Genomic DNA, 17,244 nt, shown 5'->3' with positions numbered 1-17,244 from the left:
CACAGTGCACTGCGTCTGTAATTCCCTTCAGGGCAGCCAGAGGCACTGATTGGGTGCTCAGAGTGGCTACCAATAGGTGCCCCTGCTTCAGAGAGAACTTAACTGTCAGCAGGCCCAGAAAAGGGCAGAAGCAGTGAACCTGGATGTACCACTCAGTAAGCAGGTCTTTGTTGGGGCTGTAGTGCACATTTTTGTCAGTTAACACCCAGGGCGATAGGAGTAATATACACCTTAATCCTCATTTCCCAAGTTTAACAAGCATTTAACCCTTGCTGTACAGGAAGGACCCACTACAAGGGTATTTTTTTGTAATTTATGGAGTTAGGCTTTAAAAATTAGAACTCTCTTCATTGAATAAGGTCATATGACCAGGAAATGGTGATTTGCATTCCAATACTTTAGTGCAATGTCACAGATTTATTCTTGAATCTACGATCATTCATGTCACGTATAACTGGCCATCGCCTGGCAACTCAGTCACAAAGATAAATTCTTTCCATGCCAACATATATAAACGGTGCTCCTAAAAATACATTCAGGTTGTGTATTTTCAATGTTATTTTTATGAAATGTCAATAGAAATGTGCTCATTGACAAAATAACTCTTGCAATTAAAATTATATTCCATCAACTAAAACAGACCAGTCCAAGGTTTAATTTTGCTGAAACAAGTCCAACGCAATTAATGAGGTCAACAAACTTTCCTCATTCAGCAAGCATTTGCCTGAAGAGCCCCTAACGTGTCCTTAAAAAATATATATATATTTATAGAAGTCCAGCTTAACTTATGTCAGGCTTTTATTTGAGTCCAGTAAAAGCTCCATGTTCCCTATGAACACATAACGGTGTGTGCAGTTCAGGTCAGATGAAGCTTCATTAAGATTCAGGGGAACCGGTTTCTAATTTCTGAAGTCTACGTCGGCGAAGTTCTGCTGCATCTGGTTCTTCTATCGATAAGCCACCTTCAGCGCCATTTGTTATCTCTTCACTGGCAGATTCAGGGGTTACTGTAAAAAGTACAATTTACCATGCTTAAACTTCAAAGCATCCCAAATCAAAGTAGTAAATACCTCATAAAAAAAAAAAAAAAAAAATTACCTGTCTCGTGAGATGGTCCAACATTGGTCACCTCTGATGGTGCATCTGAAGGAGTTTCTTCAGTGTGACTAGAAGAAGGGGTATCTGTTGGTGCTGGTGGAGACTGTGTAGAAGGGACTGGTGGACGAGGAGGGCTGTTCACAAGAAATAAATGCCATTACAAAGTAGGAACCAAGTAAAGTAATAAAAAATATACATATTCCTTACAATTTACCTATTACAAACCTAGGACATTTAAAGAAGCACTATACTCAGAAAGTGAAGATTTGCTATGTTATAGGGTTTAGAAAGGTTGACTTTCCTTAAGTGGTACCCTGAAAAAAAAATTTTTAAAAATTCATCAACTTTTGCTTGCAAGTCCTACTGTAAAAATAGCAATGCGCTTATTGACATGTGACCATGCCTACAATGTTCTGTAGCTTATATAAGAGAATTTCTCTTGCTTATATAAAAAAATGTTTTATTTATTTTTAAGCAAGAGAAATTCTTGCACTGCATGCCCCTTACTCCAAAATCCTGAGACTAGCAGTTAAAGCAGTACCTTTTATTGTATGTTGCAATACACAGTTATTAAGCTACAGAACATTGTAGACACGGTCCCATGTCAAGAAGTGCATTGCTATTTTACAGTAGGACTTGAAGGCAAAAAGTTTTTTTTTTTTTCTCAGGGTGCCGCTTAAGGAAAGCCAACCTTTCTAAACCCTATAACAGAGAGCGAGAGAGAATGCGGGTAATGGAGAGAGTGGCTGCAACATTTGGCCAATAAGGCAACATGGAAAATGTCAACTTACAGCTTAGTAGTATAGGTTGAAGATAAAATAAGAGTACTGGGTCTTAGCCTAAACACCCTAGGTTAAGTGCATTTGGATTGATGGCAGTCAGTTCAACAGTTAGCAGGAGGGTACAAAAAAAAAAAAAAGTGGCGAGAAAGGGGTCTCTGCTTCTTTTATACTATAAATCTATGCTTTCTCCACCTCTACTGTTGCTTCTTGATCTTTGTCCCCCACCAGTCATCAGGAGAGCAGGTCGAATACAAGAAAGCAAAGCCCTGCTTCTCTATCAAGAGAACAACCTCCAGAGTCAGTGTAGATTAGAATAAGGCATGGTTAGTCAGCAACGGGGGAGGATTAGCTTCAGGGAACCGAATGTCAATACTGCTGACAAGTTCTTTGTACTCCGATTGCTTTTGTAGGAACAGCTACAGGTCCTCTTTATAGTCCTCCTGTGAGGATAGAAATGTGGGAGCGGCCATTGCTCACTTGTTTTCAAAGATGCAGGCTTCATGGCCATTATGCTGATCGTGACTTAAAGTTATTGTACAGGCTGAAGGTTTTTTACCTTTATGCATTCTTCCGTCTGCTGCTCCCCCCCATAGCCCCCCTAATACTCATCCAAGGCCCCTCTCGATCCAGCGATGTGTACAAGAGCCTAGGCTGTCCCAGGACTCCCTCTCTAACTACCTGAGGGAGGCATAAAGCTGGAACAAGCATGCAGCTACAATACTAGAATATAGAATATAGCACTGTATTCAACTCCAATGTAAGGGAAATGAAAGACAGGCTTCAGCTCAAATCCCCACTCATTGTAGCATATGGGTACCACCGCACACTGTATTCAACTCCAGCTTCAGCTCAAATCCCCGCCCATTGGCCATGTCCCTCTGGTATGTTTCTATCTTTGCCAGCACCCGAATACAGAGTGTAAACCTAGGAGACTGATACCGCAAGCTTAAAGCGGCACCAATCTGTTATGGTATTTATACAGCTATCAAAGTCAGAAAAGTCTAAATACCAAGGGGGTCATTTACAAAAGGCAAATCCAATTTGCACTACAAGTGCAAAGTGCGCTTGAAATTGCACTTGGAAGTGCAGTCGCTGTAAATCTGAGGGGTAGATCTGAAATGAGGGGAAGCTCTGCTGATTTTATCATCCAATCATGTGCAAGCTAAAATGCTGTTTTTTATTTTCATGCATTATTTGCATGTCCCCCTCGGATCTACAGCGACTGCACTTCCAAGTGCACTTTCAGTGCAATTTCAAGTGCACTTTGCACTTATAGTGCAAAAGTGGATTTGCCTTCCGGAAATAACCCCCCCCCATGTGTGCACAATTTCTCTTATGGTGTAAAGTCACCGTGAAGCCAGGATTAAAATGGCAGTACTAAGGTCTCAGATGTGCCACATTCGTTGCATCCTGATGTCAGGGATTATTCCTTCTATTCCACTGACCACATTTCATATTCATGGTTGGATTATTTCCCAATTCACCAATCAGCTTTGCCTCTCGTTGTCTCTGAACACATGGGTCTCTGAACAGTTTTGGATCACACCAAAGTATCCTAGACTTTAGGACACACAGGTAAACCAATGGGGAATTGGAGACTATACGAAAGTTTGATTCAATAGCCACAACACGTGGCTATTGTAGAGGGAGACATTGTGGAATATTTTGCTTCCAGTGCTCCCACAGAACTTTCCAAGGGTGGTTTGGGAGGCCCACAAGTGCGTAATTGGAGGTACCCTCATTAAACTGGGCACCAAAGTCAAGAAAGACAAGTGACAGGAAATTGCCTCGCTTTCTGAATGTATTTTTTTTTTTTAATAGTCCCTTAAACGATCTTTGCGGTTAAAACTGCTGTTGACTTAAAAATTCTATGGGTTTCTTTGAACTCTCTTAAGCAAAAACTAAGCTCATGCACTCCCGGAGGCATTTCTATAAATTTGAGGTAAATCGGGCAGACCACTAGCCAGAGAATTACAGGAAACCAAGCATAAAACTTTAGTTTAGCGTACTGTAGCGTCCCCGCAGGGCCTCAAACTTCATAAATCTCAGGAGATATAAAAAACGGTTTCAGAGATTACTATGAGAAACTCTACACCAGTGGCAATTGGTGGTTTTTTGTTTGGGGTGGGGGGGGAGAAACGAGGACGGCAAACAACCCCCCCCCCCCCCCACGGCACCTCAAACTCCCCCCCCACCGCTGTCTGCTGGTCCACCGGCACTTACCCCATCTAGGAGGTGAGTACATCGGGCAGTGGTAGGGTGATCAGCGGGCACATCGGGCAGCGGCGGACATCAGGCTGCGGTGGGCATCGGCTCCTGTGTCTTTTCCTCCTCGCTGCCGCAGTGCGTCTTCTCCCCTCCTCCTAGGTGTCCAATAGGATCACCTGTCCTTTCAGCCATTTGGGTGATGGGTATCAGACCCGTTAACCGATTGGCCGGGAGGAGGATCAGTGTTACAACAGCGAATATTCATTTGCTGTTGCAACACAACTGGGTGGGCTCCAGACGCAATGCTCTGCGCCCCGAGCCCACCCTATTTTGAAGCCTATTAGAGCCTCTGGCTCTAATCGGGTGCTAAAAAAAAAAAAAAAAAAAAAAAAAAAAAAACACACAACACACCCCCACCATAGGAATTCATGTGCCTGGCATCCTGAAAGGGGGCGGGCGCATGGATAGGGTGGTCAGCAGCGCCCTTGCACCCACAATGGATGGGCCACCCCTGCTCTACACCCTACCTTAGAAAACTGCCATGTCCGACCCACACACAGTCAGCTGTTTTCAAAGACTACCTTTGTACTTTGAATCTCCCATGTCTATCTTCACATGACAGTGAGGGACTGGAGGGTCACTGATCTTCAAGTACCGAAGGCGATGCAGGACATAAAAACGGGACAAGCCCCAGGCCCCAACGATTTCCCTTTACTCTGTTATCAAACCTTTTCCACACATCTAGTACCCAGTCTGACCCAGGCCTGCAATGCCCTACTAGATGGTGTCCCCCTGCACAAAGCTACTTTTCAGATTTACATAACTTTACTGCCTGAGGATAAAGATGGTTCAGATTGTGAAAATTATTGCCCCATCTCTTTAATAACTGTAGATCTCAAGCTATTTACAAAAATTCTTGCCAATGGGTCTTCTCCTACTCATACCGTCATTGGTCCATAATGACCGGTTTTATTCCAAATAGAGCTTTAAATTTAATCCACTTGGGCTGATCCAAGGACATTCCAAAACTACTGATTTCACCCATTGCGGAGAAGCTTGATTGGGTCATTTTGGCTTTCATGAAACACACCATGCAATATATCAATCTAGGGAACAAGATATGTACCTAGATAGATACCATTAAGACCCCTTTCACACTGGAAGCGTTTTTCAGGCGCTACAGCACTAAAAATAGCGCCTGAAAAAAGCCTCAGCTGCAAACCCAGTGTGAAAGCCCGAGTGCTTTCACACTGGGGCGCTGCGCTGGCAGGGTGTCACAAAAAGTCCTGCCAGCAGCTTCTTTGCAGTGGTGGAGGATCGGTGAATACATCGCACCTCCAAAGCTCCTGCCCATTTAAAACAATGGGGCAGTGCCGCTATAACGCCGGCAAAGCGCCGCTGCAGTGGCGTTTTGCGGGGGATTTAACCTGGGCGCTAGCGGGGGTTAAAACCGCCCAGCTATCGGCCAAATAGTGCCGCTAAAACAACGATAAAGCGGTGCTAAAAATAGCGCTGCTTTACCTCCGACGCCCGCGGCAGCTCAGTGTGAAAGGGGTCTTAACCACTTCAGCCCCGGAAGGATTTACCCCCTTCCTGACCAGAGCACTTTTTCCAATTTGGCACTGCGTCGCTTTAACTGCTAATTGCGCGGTCATGCAATGCTGTACCCAAACGAAATTTGCGTCCTTTTCTTCCCACAAATAGAGCTTTCTTTTGATGGTATTTGATCACCTCTGCCGTTTTTATTTTTTGCGCTATACACGGAAAAAGACCGAAAATTTTGAAAAAAAATTATATTTTCTACTTTTTGTTCTAAAAAAAAATCCAATAAACTCAATTTTAGTCATACATTTAGGCCAAAATGTATTTGGCCACATGTCTTTGGTAAAAAAAATGTCAATAAGTGTATATTTATTGGTTTGCGCAAAAGTTATAGCGTCTACAAACTAGGGTACATTTTCTGGAATTTACACAGCCTTTAATTTTATGACTGCCTATGTCGTTTCTTGAGGTGCTAAAATGGCAGGGCAGTACAAAACCCCCACAAACGACCCCATTTTGGAAAGTAGACACCCCAAGGAAATTGCTGAGAGGCATGTTGAGCCCATTGAATATTCATTTTTTTGTCCCAAGTGATTGAATAATGACAAAAAAAAAAAAAAAAATTACAAAAAGTTGTCACTAAATGATATATTGCTCACACAGGCCATGGGCATATGTGGAATTGCACCCCAAAATACATTTAGCTGCTTCTCCTGAGTATGGGGATACCACATGTGTGGGACTTTTTGGGAGCCTAGCCGCGTACGGGGCCCCGAAAACCAATCACTGCCTTCAGGATTTCTAAGGGCGTACATTTTTGATTTTACTCCTCACTACCTATCACAGTTTTGAAGGCCATAAAATGCCCAGATGGCACAAACCCCCCCCCCCCCCCAAATGACCCCATTTTGGAAAGTAGACACCCCAAGCTATTTGCTGAGAGGCATGTTGAGTCCATGGAATATTTTATATTTTGACACAAGTTGCGGGAAAGTGACTATTTATTTATTTTATTTTTTTTGCACAAAGTTGTCACTAAATGATATATTGCTCACACAGGTCATGGGCATATGTGGAATTGCACCCCAAAATACATTCTGCTGCTTCTCCTGAGTATGGGGATACCACATGTGTGGGACTTTTTAGGAGCCTAGCCGCGTACGGGGCCCCGAAAACCAATCACCGCCTTCAGGATTTCTAAGGGTGTACATTTTTTATTTCACTCTTCACTGCCTATCACAGTTTCGGAGGCCATGGAATGCCCAGGTGGCACAAACCCCCCCCAAATGACCCCATTTTGGAAAGTAGACACCCCAAGCTATTTGCTGAGAGGCATGGTGAGTATTTTGCAGCTCTCATTTGTTTTTGAAAATGAAGAAAGACAAAAAAAAAAAATTTTTTTTTTCTTTTTTTTAATTTTCAAAACTTTGTGACAAAAAGTGAGGTCTGCAAAATACTCACTATATCGCTCAGCAAATAGCTTTGGGTGTCTACTTTCCAAAATGGGGTCATTTGGGGGGGTTTTGTGCCACCTGGGCATTCCATGGCCTCCGAGACTGTGATAGGCAGTGAAGAGTGAAATCAAAAATTTACACCCTTAGAAAGCCTGAAGGCGGTGCTTGGTTTTCGGGGTCCCATACGCGGCTAGACTCCCAAAAAGTCCCACACATGTGGTATCCCTGTACTCAGGAGAAGCAACAGAATGTATTTTGGGGTGTAATTTCACATATTCCCATGGCATATTTGAGCAATATATCATTTAGTGACAACTTTGTGCAAAAAAAAAAAAAATTTGTCTCTTTCCCGCAACTTGTGTCACAATATAAAATATTCCATGGACTCGACATGCCTCTCAGCAAATAGCTTGGGGTGTCTACTTTCCAAAATGGGGTCATTTGGGGGGGGGGTTTGAACTGTCCTGGCATTTTATGCACAACATTTAGAAGCTTATGTCACACATAACCCACTCTTCTAACCACTTGAAGACAAAGCCCTTTCTGATACTTTTTGATTACATGAAAAATTATTTTTTTTTGCAAGAAAATTACTTTGAACCCCCAAACATTATATATTTTTTTTAAAGCAAATGCCCTACAGATTAAAATGGTGGGTGTTTCATTTTTTTTTTTCACACAGTATTTGCACAGCGATTTTTCAAACGCATTTTTTGGGGAAAAAACACACTTTTTTACATTTTAATGCACTAAAACACACTATATTGCCCAAATGTTTGATGAAATAAAAAAGATGATCTTAGGCCGAGTACATGGATACCAAACATGACATGCTTTACAATTGCGCACAAACGTGCAGTGGCAACAAAATAAATAAATTTTTAAAAGCCTTTAAAAGCCTTTACAGGTTACCACTTTAGATTTACAGAGGAGGTCTACTGCTAAAATTACTGCCCTCGATCTGACCGTCGCGGTGATACCTCACATGCATGGTGCAACTGCTGTTTACATTTGACGCCAGACCGACGCTTGCGTTCGCCTTAGCGCGAGAGCAGGGGGGACAGGGGTGCTTTTTTTTTTCTTTATTATTTTTTTGCTTTTTTATCTTATTTTAAAACTGTTCCTTTCATTTTTTTTTTTTTTTTTTTTTTTTAATCATTTTTATTGTTATCTCAGGGAATGTAAATATCCCCTATGATAGCAATAGGTAGTGACAGGTACTCTTTTTTGAAAAAATTGGGGTCTATTAGACCCTAGATTTCTCCTCTGCCCTCAAAGCATCTGACCACACCAAGATCGGTGTGATAAAATGCTTCCCCAATTTCCCAATGGCGCTATTTACATCCGGCAAAATCTAAGTCATAAAATGCTCGTAGCTTCCGGTTTCTTAGGCCATAGAGATGTTTGGAGCCACTCTGGTCTCTGATCAGCTCTATGGTCAGCTGGCTGAATCACCGGCTGCATTCTCAGGTTCCCTGTTGAGACAGGAGAGCCAGAGAAAAACATGGAAGACGGTTGGGGGGGGGGGGGCATTCTCTCCCACTGCTTGTAAAAGCAGTCTAGAGGCTAATTAGCCGCTAGGATTGCTTTTACATGAAAGCCGACCGCTGGCTGAAAAGAATGATACCAAGATGATACCTAAACCTGCAAGCATCATTCTGGTATAACCACTCAAAGTCGTGAATGGTGTACCTGAAGACAAAAAAATGGTTAACAATAAAGCACAGTAAACGGTAAAGTATAAAAAATTGCATACCTGAAAAGCAAACGTGATAAAACATAACAACAATAAAACATTGCAGAATAGAATACAGTAAAAAAGAGCAGAACAATAGAGAGAGAGAATAGAGAGAGAACAATAAAACGACAACTATTATTTTTTATTTTATATTTTTGTTTGTTTTTTTTTTTTTTTTTTTACACTTTTTTTGTAACTGTAACTTTTATAACTGTAACCGGTTCCAGGTTCGGGTCTCTCAAAATGCGATGGCATCTTGGGAGACCCTGTGAAAGTGTGTCCTAGTCTGTGCAATGCTGTACCCTACGCTAATACTCAACTAGTGTATGGTAGCTTTCAAAACATTCACCAATGCAAAGACCAGGATTGACAGGAGGGACAATAATAGCGGGTGTCACGTCTATATCCGCGCTTGCTGCAGACACATCTTTTTTGGGGGGGTTCGTTGGGTAGGGGTACTCGGGAGGACATAAAAATGCCTCTCATGCAGCCGACTGCATTTGGTTGGGGATGTGAATGGGGGAAGTACGGGCCCTGCAGAAGTGGTGGGTTCCCAATTAGGATTGGCGAATGCAGCTGGAAGGGCACTATGGGCACCACGGGCCTGTGTTTGTCTTTTTGGTGGCAGCGGGACACTACTTGTGCTTGCCACCTCACCAGCTTGAACTGCACTTATGGGACTCGCCACGTCACCAAGTGTTATTGCAGTGCTGGTTTGACTACGACCAGGGTGTACTAGGCCGCTGGCGCTTGCCAGTTCACCAAAACGCTACCAAAAAAACTGTTAACGATCGCAGGGATCAGGCTTGACTCTGCGAACGCTGCAGTTATGCGTTTAGTGTTTTGTAAGTGACAGTGATACTATATCACCGCCTCACATATCACCGCCGGGCGATCAGGGGGCTAAACCTTTATTCGGTAATAAACGGCGGGTGCCCTGACACTATAAAAAATAAACAAACTAACCAGCGCCACCCGTAACGGTTATACGGTGATCAGTGGTGAAAGGGTTAACTAGGGGGCAATCAAGGGGTTAAAACATTTATTAGGTAGTATATGGGGTCCCTGTCGCTATAAAACGCTGACGGCGAACCTAAATATTTACGTCCATAACTAGCGTCACCAGTGACACTAATACAGCGATCAGAAAAATGATCGCTTAGCGACACTGGTGACGGGGGGTGATCAAGGGGTTAAAACTTTATTAGGGGGGGTTAGGGGGGTATTCTAGACCTAAAGGGGGCCTAACACTCACTGCCCTAACACTGTAACTGTCACAAACTGACACCAATACAGTAATCAGAAAAAAAAAAAAAAAAACCTGCTTGGTGTCAGTTTGTGACGGGGGGGGGGGGGGTGATTGGGGGGGGATCGGGGTGTTTTGTGTGCCTGGCATGTTCTAGTGAGTGTGTGTGTGTGTGTGTGTGTGTGTGTGTGTGTGTGTGTGTGTGTGTTGGTGCACTCACATTACAGTCTTCTCTCCTCGGCCCGGAACAGAAAATACCGAGCCGAGGAGAGATGACATCATTTCCTCTGCCTCTGTGTACAATACAGAGGCAGGGAAATGATCCCATTGGCTGGGAGCGATCGCGAGGGGGGGGGCCACGAATGGATGGCCTCCCCCTCACCACCAATCGCCGGGGGGGATTTGCCGACCGCTGCAGGCACCGGGGGGGGGGGTCCGATCGGACCCCCCACCCGCGGGCAGGCAAGGACGTACAGGTAAGCCCTTTTGCCTGCCCGTGCCGCTCTGTCGACGTACATCGTCGTGCGGCGGTCGGCAACTGGTTAATCTTACCCCACAGCGGCAGTCAGAGCCAATGAAGCGCTTTTGTCCGAATTTTCCCTGAGTAATGGAACGAGACAGGAGGTGCCCTGTCTCCTCTTATTTTTGTACAGGTATTGGAGCCACTGCTGTGTCAAATTAGAAACCCAGATATTAGAAGTTCAGATATATAACTATCTCTAATCTTTTAGATAAACTGCACACGTACGCAGACGTTTCCAAATTATAAGATTAATGTAAATGAGTCAGAGGCCCTGAACATTAATCTAAACTCTGGACACGGTGAACTCTTGGACCCAAGCTAACTTTCGATTTTCCTGGGCTCTTAAGATGATTAACATATAATTGTACTTAACTCCTTCTCTTATGGAGATCTTAAAAGAAAAAGTTCCCCCTTGGCCAACATCGACCAGGGCAGACCTAAACTATTGGTGACAAACTTCAGTACCCTATGTTTTCTAAACCCTGTTCCAAATTATTATGCAAATTCTATTTCAGTGTCACCAAGATTAAATATTTTGTTTTTCAGTTTAACTCATGGATGGCATTGTGTCTCAGGGCTCTTTTGATCACTGAAAACAGTCTCGGACACCTGTGATAATTAGATTGCCAGGTGAGCCCAATTAAAAGGTAAAACTACTAAGGCCCCTTTCACACTGGGATGGGGTTGGTGGTAAAACAGCGCTATGTTTAGCGCCGCTATTCGGCCGCTAGCGGGACAGTTTTAACCCCCGCTAGTGGCTGAAAAAGGGTTAAAACCAAAACGCAAGGCGCCACTGCAGCAGCGCTATGTCGGCAGTATAGCCACGCTGCCCCATTGATTTCAATGGGCAGGAGCGGTGTATACATCGCTCCTTCACTGCTCCAAAGATGCTGCTAGCAGGACTTTTTTCAGCGTCCTGGCAGCGCACCGCTCCAGTGTGAAAGCCCTCAGGGCTTTCACATTGGAGAGACTGCAGCGGCTGTTTCAGGGCGCTTTGCAGGCGCTATTTTTAGCGCTGTAGTGCCTGCAAAGCGTCCCAGTGTGAAAGGGGTCTTAAGGAGGGTGTTCCACATTATTAAGCAGAGCACCATTTTCAAGCAATATGGGGAGGAAAGGGGATCTCTCTGCTGCCGAAAAGAGTGAAATAGTTCAATGCCTTGGATAAGGTATGAAAACATTAGATATTTCACGAAAACGTAAGCGTGATCATCGCACTATTAAGAGATTTGTGGCTGATTCAGAGCACAGACGGGTTTCGTGCAGATAAAGGCACATTTAGCAATATTTCTGCCAGATCCATGCATCGGATCAAGAGAGCAGCTGCTAAAACACCATTACATAGCAGCAAACATCAAGGTGTAGAGTCCTCCAGAGTCTTGCAACTGTGCATAAACCTTCCATTCGGCCACCACTAACCAATGCTCACAAGCAGAAACGGCTGCATTGGGCAGAAAATTTTCAACAGTCCTGTTCACTGATGAGTGCCGTGCAACCCTGGATGGTCCAGATGGATGGAGTAGTGGATGGTTGGTGGACGGCCACCCTGTTCCAACAAGGCTGCGATGTCAGCAATGCGGTGGTGGAGTCATGTTTTGGGCCAGAATCATGGGAAGAGAGCTGGTCGGCCCCTTTGACCTCTGCAAAGTATGTAGAGTTCCTGACTGACCACTTCCTTCCCTGGTACAGAAGGAAGAATTATGCTTTCCGTAATAAAATCATCTTCATGCATGACAATACACCATCTCATGCTGCAAAGAATACCTCTGCATCAATGGCTGCTATGGGGATGAAAGGAGAGAAAGTCATGGTGTGGCCTCCATCCTCCCCTGATCTCAATCCTATTGAGAACCTTTGGAGCATCCTCAAGCAAAAGATCTATGAGGGTGGGAGGCAGTTTACATCCAAACAGCAGCTCTGGGAGGCTATTCTGACATCTTGCAAACAAATTCAAGCAGAAACTGTCCAAAAACTCACAAGTTCAATGGATACAAGACTTGTGAAGCTGCTATCAAATAAGTGATCCTAAGTTAAAATGTAACGTGACCTGTTAAAATGTTTAAAAAGTTAAAATGTTGTTCAAAGTTTGATAGAAAGAGCTTTTGATTTCAGTAAATATGCTGCAAACACAACAAATGACAATTTTCAGTTCTTTACAACCTATAAAGTGTTTTGAAACTTAATGCGCGTAATAATTTGGAACAGTGCATTGTAAGTTTTTCATTTTGAAAAAAAAAACTGTTATGATTAGGTTCGTTCAATAAAATTTGAATTGGACTCTTAATAGTTGATAACATGAGCATTATGTTGACTGTTTACATCAATTATTTAGGTAAATGAGAAAAATATCATTTGCATAATAATTTGGAACAGGGTGTATAGGCGACATTTCAAAAGTCTCCTATAGGTATCAGTTTACTGTTAGAATTATTGCTCTCCCTCTGGAATGCACGGCGATATACATGTGTATCGCAAGCAACGTTTTTACGAGTAGACGCCCCAGACGCATGCGTTTACATTTGTATGTGCATATAATAGGGTGAGAGGGGAATTTTATGTGCTTGGGTGTAACTTTAAAAAAAAAAAAAAAAAAGTGATTTTTTTTTTTTTTAACCTAACCTTTTTGTTTTTCCATTACATGCGATTACTATGTGATTTTCAGGCGACAGGGTCTCTTTATTGAGATATGCAGGGTCTAAAAGGACCCTGCATGTCTCCCTTGTGTTCCACTGAATGTTTTGTAATGAAAATCGCATTGCAAAACATCCTTGTCGGGGACACCGAGCGCTTGACCCGGAACTGACGTCAGAGAAGTCGCTTTCTGGGTCACTCAAAAAAGTGGAGGAGAGCGGACGTGTATCCGCTCTTCTCCTTCTGCTCCACCCACCGGCACCAGCCATGGAGCTCCCGGGCCTGCCGATGGGCAAGCGGAGCCCGGAATGCATGGAGAGGTGCCGGTATCAGGGGTGTCTGCAAGCGATCGGTCGGCAGCGAAGCCGCCCGAATGCTCTCAGCTGACAGGCAGGAGTCTGCCTGTCAGCTTCACACACAATCCCAGTGGCTGCACGACCCGGATTGTGTGCAATACCCCCCGCTGTCAGGTCCGTATGAAGTACGGACCTGGCAACAAGAGGGTTAGACTGATTACTTCAAATATCACAATATATCTATATGCAACGACTTCATATACTGAAAAAAAACATACAATACTGGGCATGAAAACCAACATCCACCAGTTTATGTGATGTCTAAATCTATGAAAAAAAAAAAAAAAGGAACCTTACCAAGATAGTAGGGTATAGTTCAAGATACCACATAATAGAGCCACAGGGAAATAGTAAATTACAATAATGCAAATCTATTTTTTTTTTTTTTTTTGTGGAAACAATTACAAAAATGAATAAACATTAAATTTAGCAATACCTCCCTCCACTAAAAGACAACATTGTCTAATAAAAACAAGAGTCTAGACACCATCCATAATATAGCATATAGATCACTACAATGAGCAATAAACAATGGAAGAGTGGCATCACCTAGACAGGCAGTCCTGCAAGTCAACTGTGCAGAAAGCAGCAAAGCTGCATAATAAAAAGTTCCAGAGGACTGCAGTCCATAGATAGAGAAACAAAATAGGAAATTGTACGCACAGTGCTAATATCACAGGTCCTTGAGAGCTGACCATCAGAAAACCATGGTTTGGAGATTGTCACAGGAATACAAGATTCGGTGACAGTGCCAAATCGACCAGCTCATTTGAGCCGTGTGGAGCCAGCCTACATGCAATCCAGGCTACTTGCCTTACATGTGGCGTGCTGTGTGCGGCCACGAGGAGAGACGGTGGAAGCATGGACTGGCTACTCGGCTCTTACCCCTATGACTGTCCTTATACTTGAGCCTCCATCTGACATCAAGACACGCAACTATACTCTTCATTAGCAGGATGTACTGTGTTGCTTTCTTTCATATGGCTAATCCTGCAGTTGATGAGTGATCTATAGCATCGGTCCATGCTATATCCCTGGATATCCAACACATTTTTTGAGCCACTATGCATGAGGATATGAATACATCAATACATCTACAAATTTCTCTAACGATCTGATGGTCAGCTCTCAAGGATCTGTGATATTAGCACTGTGCATACAATTTGCTGCTTTCTGCACATTTGACTTGCAGGACTGCCTATCTAGGTGCTGTCACTCTACCATTGTTTATTGCTCTTTGCAGTGATCTATATGCTATATTTTGGATGCATGGATGGTGTCTAGACTTGTTTTTTATTAGACAACATTGTCTTTTAGTGGTGGGAGGTATTGTTTCATTTATTTAAAGTTTATTCATTTTTTCCCCACAATAAATTTTTTGTATATTTAATAGCTTTTCATTATTGTGATACTATTTCCCTGTGGCTCCATTATGTGGTATCTTGAACTATACCCTCTATCTTGGTACGGTTCTTTTTTTCATATGCTGGTTTGACCACCGAGCCCCACTCTGAATAGGAGCGAGTGGATAAGTATTTAGTGGTACCCTTGTACCCACATTCTTATGTGGTTTCCTTTTTTTATTAATTTGAAGTCTTATGCCCCGTAAAAACAAGCGGAATATCAGACATAAAAAGTCCGACGGGAGCTTTTCATTGTATATTCCGATCGTGTGTATGCCTCATCGGACTTTTTACGTCGAAAATTCTGACTGACCTAGAAAGAGAACATTCTAAATATTTCCGACGGAACCAATTCCTATCGGGAAAACCGCTCGTCTGTATGCTGTTCCGACTTACCAAAAACGACGCATGCTCTGAAGCAAGTACGAGACGGAGGCTACTGGCTATTGAACATACTTTTTCTAGTCCCGTCGTATGTGTTGTACATCACCGCGTTCTTGACGGTCGGACTTTGGTGTGATCGTGTGTATGCAAAAAACAGTCTCAGTGGAATACCGTTGGAAAAACCTTCAGAGTTTATTCCGACGGGGAAACCGGTCATGTGTACAGGGCATAAATCTACCCTAAGGCTCCATGCACACAATTTTTTTTTTTAAGCTCCTAGAAGCGGTTATTAGCATTATTTTCTGCTCCTGGAAGCTAAAATAGTGTTATCCTATGTGTCCATGCAAACTACATTAGGCCATCAGCATTTTTTTTTTTTTTTAAGCGTAACAAAAAAAAACAACCCAAAAAAACACTGAATGCTCCTAAATGCTCCTGCTTCTAAATGCTACTAAACAGCTTCTTTTTTTTCCTCTCTATGTATTGCAAAAAACTAATAAAATGTTAATGTTCTCAAAAGCTTCTGCAAGCTACTAAAATGCTACTAGAAGCTGGCACAAAAACGCTATTAGCATTTTTCATCCAGCGTTTTTTTCTAGCTTTTTTTGAGCTTCTGAAAAACGAGAGGTCATGGAGCCAACTCGTGAAATATTTTTGCTGCTCCAACTAACATGTAAACATAACTCTGTAGTGAGGGGTCTAAATTTGGGGTGGGAGGGGGCGTAGGGGGTGTTAGTCTGTGCTGGAAGGGGAATCTCTACTTAACAGGTAGACTGGTAGGGAGGTGTTTGGGGATATGGGCTTGGGGGAAGGTAATTTTGGTTGTACTATGCAAAATGGCCTGTGCATTACACACTCTGTCCCCTGTGCTATGGATGCATTGGGGGAGATTTACTAAAATTGGCGCACTCAGAATCTGGTGCAGCTGTGCATGGTAGCCAATCAGCTTCCATCTTCAGCTTGTTCAATTGAGCATTGACAATAAAACCTGGAAGCTGATTGGTATCTTTACAGAGCTGCACCAGATTTTACACTTTTCAATTTTAGTAAATGAAACCACCATGGGGTTAAGGCACTGAGACTGGTTCTCTCCACTGAGCCACATTTTTCGGCATCTACCTCGGAGCCCATAGAAGTGCATGCAGCAGCTACACACACATTTGCATGTCAAAATGTGACATGAGGGCAGGAGCGGGTGCATGGCTCTGAACGCATAGCATCTGCGTTTGGATCTGTACACTCATTTCTATGGGCTGCCTACACACAGCTTCAAGGTGGATGTAGATACAGCATAACGTAACTCTGAATGAGCCCTTTGGAGAAATTATCCAAACAATCAGAATGTGGAGCAGCAGAGCATGGCAACTAAATCAGCTCATTTCCACCCAAGAGGGAAAGTTCGGCTTGTTTTCACCCCCCCCCCCCTTCCAATACCACATTTGGCACTTTTTTGGGGGGGGGGGCAGGTACCTGGTTTTGACAGGTACCCACTTCCACTTCTGGCTCAGATCGCTGCGGTGAACTGAGCAGGAAGATCGGCCCCACTCCTTCCCCTGCAGTCTTCTGGAACACATCACAGGTCCCAGTAGACTACAAGACCATTCACAAAGTGCAGCACGAATGTGCAGTAGGAAACCGGCTGTGAAGCTGAAAGGCTCCACTTCCTGTTTCCCTTAGTTCAGATGCTGGCACCTGCACCCAAAGCAGATTGAAGAATCGGCTCAGGTGAGGACATCGCTGGATACAGGGGCAGGTAAATGTCTTTATAGTAAAAGTCAGCAGCTACGGTATCTGTAGTTGCTGACTTAATTTTTTTTTGGGGGGGGGAACCTGGAGCTTAGCTTGAAGATAGAAAGCCGATTGGTTGCCATGAAAAAGCTGC

At 43.4% G+C, this 17,244-nt stretch overlaps 1 protein-coding gene across 3 annotated transcripts in view; it reads right to left on the bottom strand.

Annotated features, from left to right (window-relative positions):
- Positions 1–397: 397 nt before the first annotated feature.
- The window catches only part of SYVN1 (synoviolin 1), an 83,764-nt gene continuing 66,917 nt past the window's right edge, over positions 398–17,244 (bottom strand). For all 3 annotated transcript variants that reach the window (XM_073604855.1, XM_073604857.1, XM_073604854.1), the window contains 2 exons: positions 1,099–1,232; positions 398–1,007 (listed from right to left, as the gene is read on the bottom strand). In XM_073604855.1, the coding sequence (XP_073460956.1) occupies positions 877–1,007; positions 1,099–1,232 (265 nt within the window). In that variant the 3' untranslated portion in view covers positions 398–876. The remainder of the gene's footprint in view (positions 1,008–1,098; positions 1,233–17,244) is intronic.

This window comes from Aquarana catesbeiana, linkage group LG11 (assembly GCF_042186555.1).
Source record: "Aquarana catesbeiana isolate 2022-GZ linkage group LG11, ASM4218655v1, whole genome shotgun sequence".
Lineage (NCBI taxonomy): Eukaryota > Metazoa > Chordata > Amphibia > Anura > Ranidae > Aquarana > Aquarana catesbeiana.
This window is presented reverse-complemented; position numbering and strand designations above follow the sequence as displayed.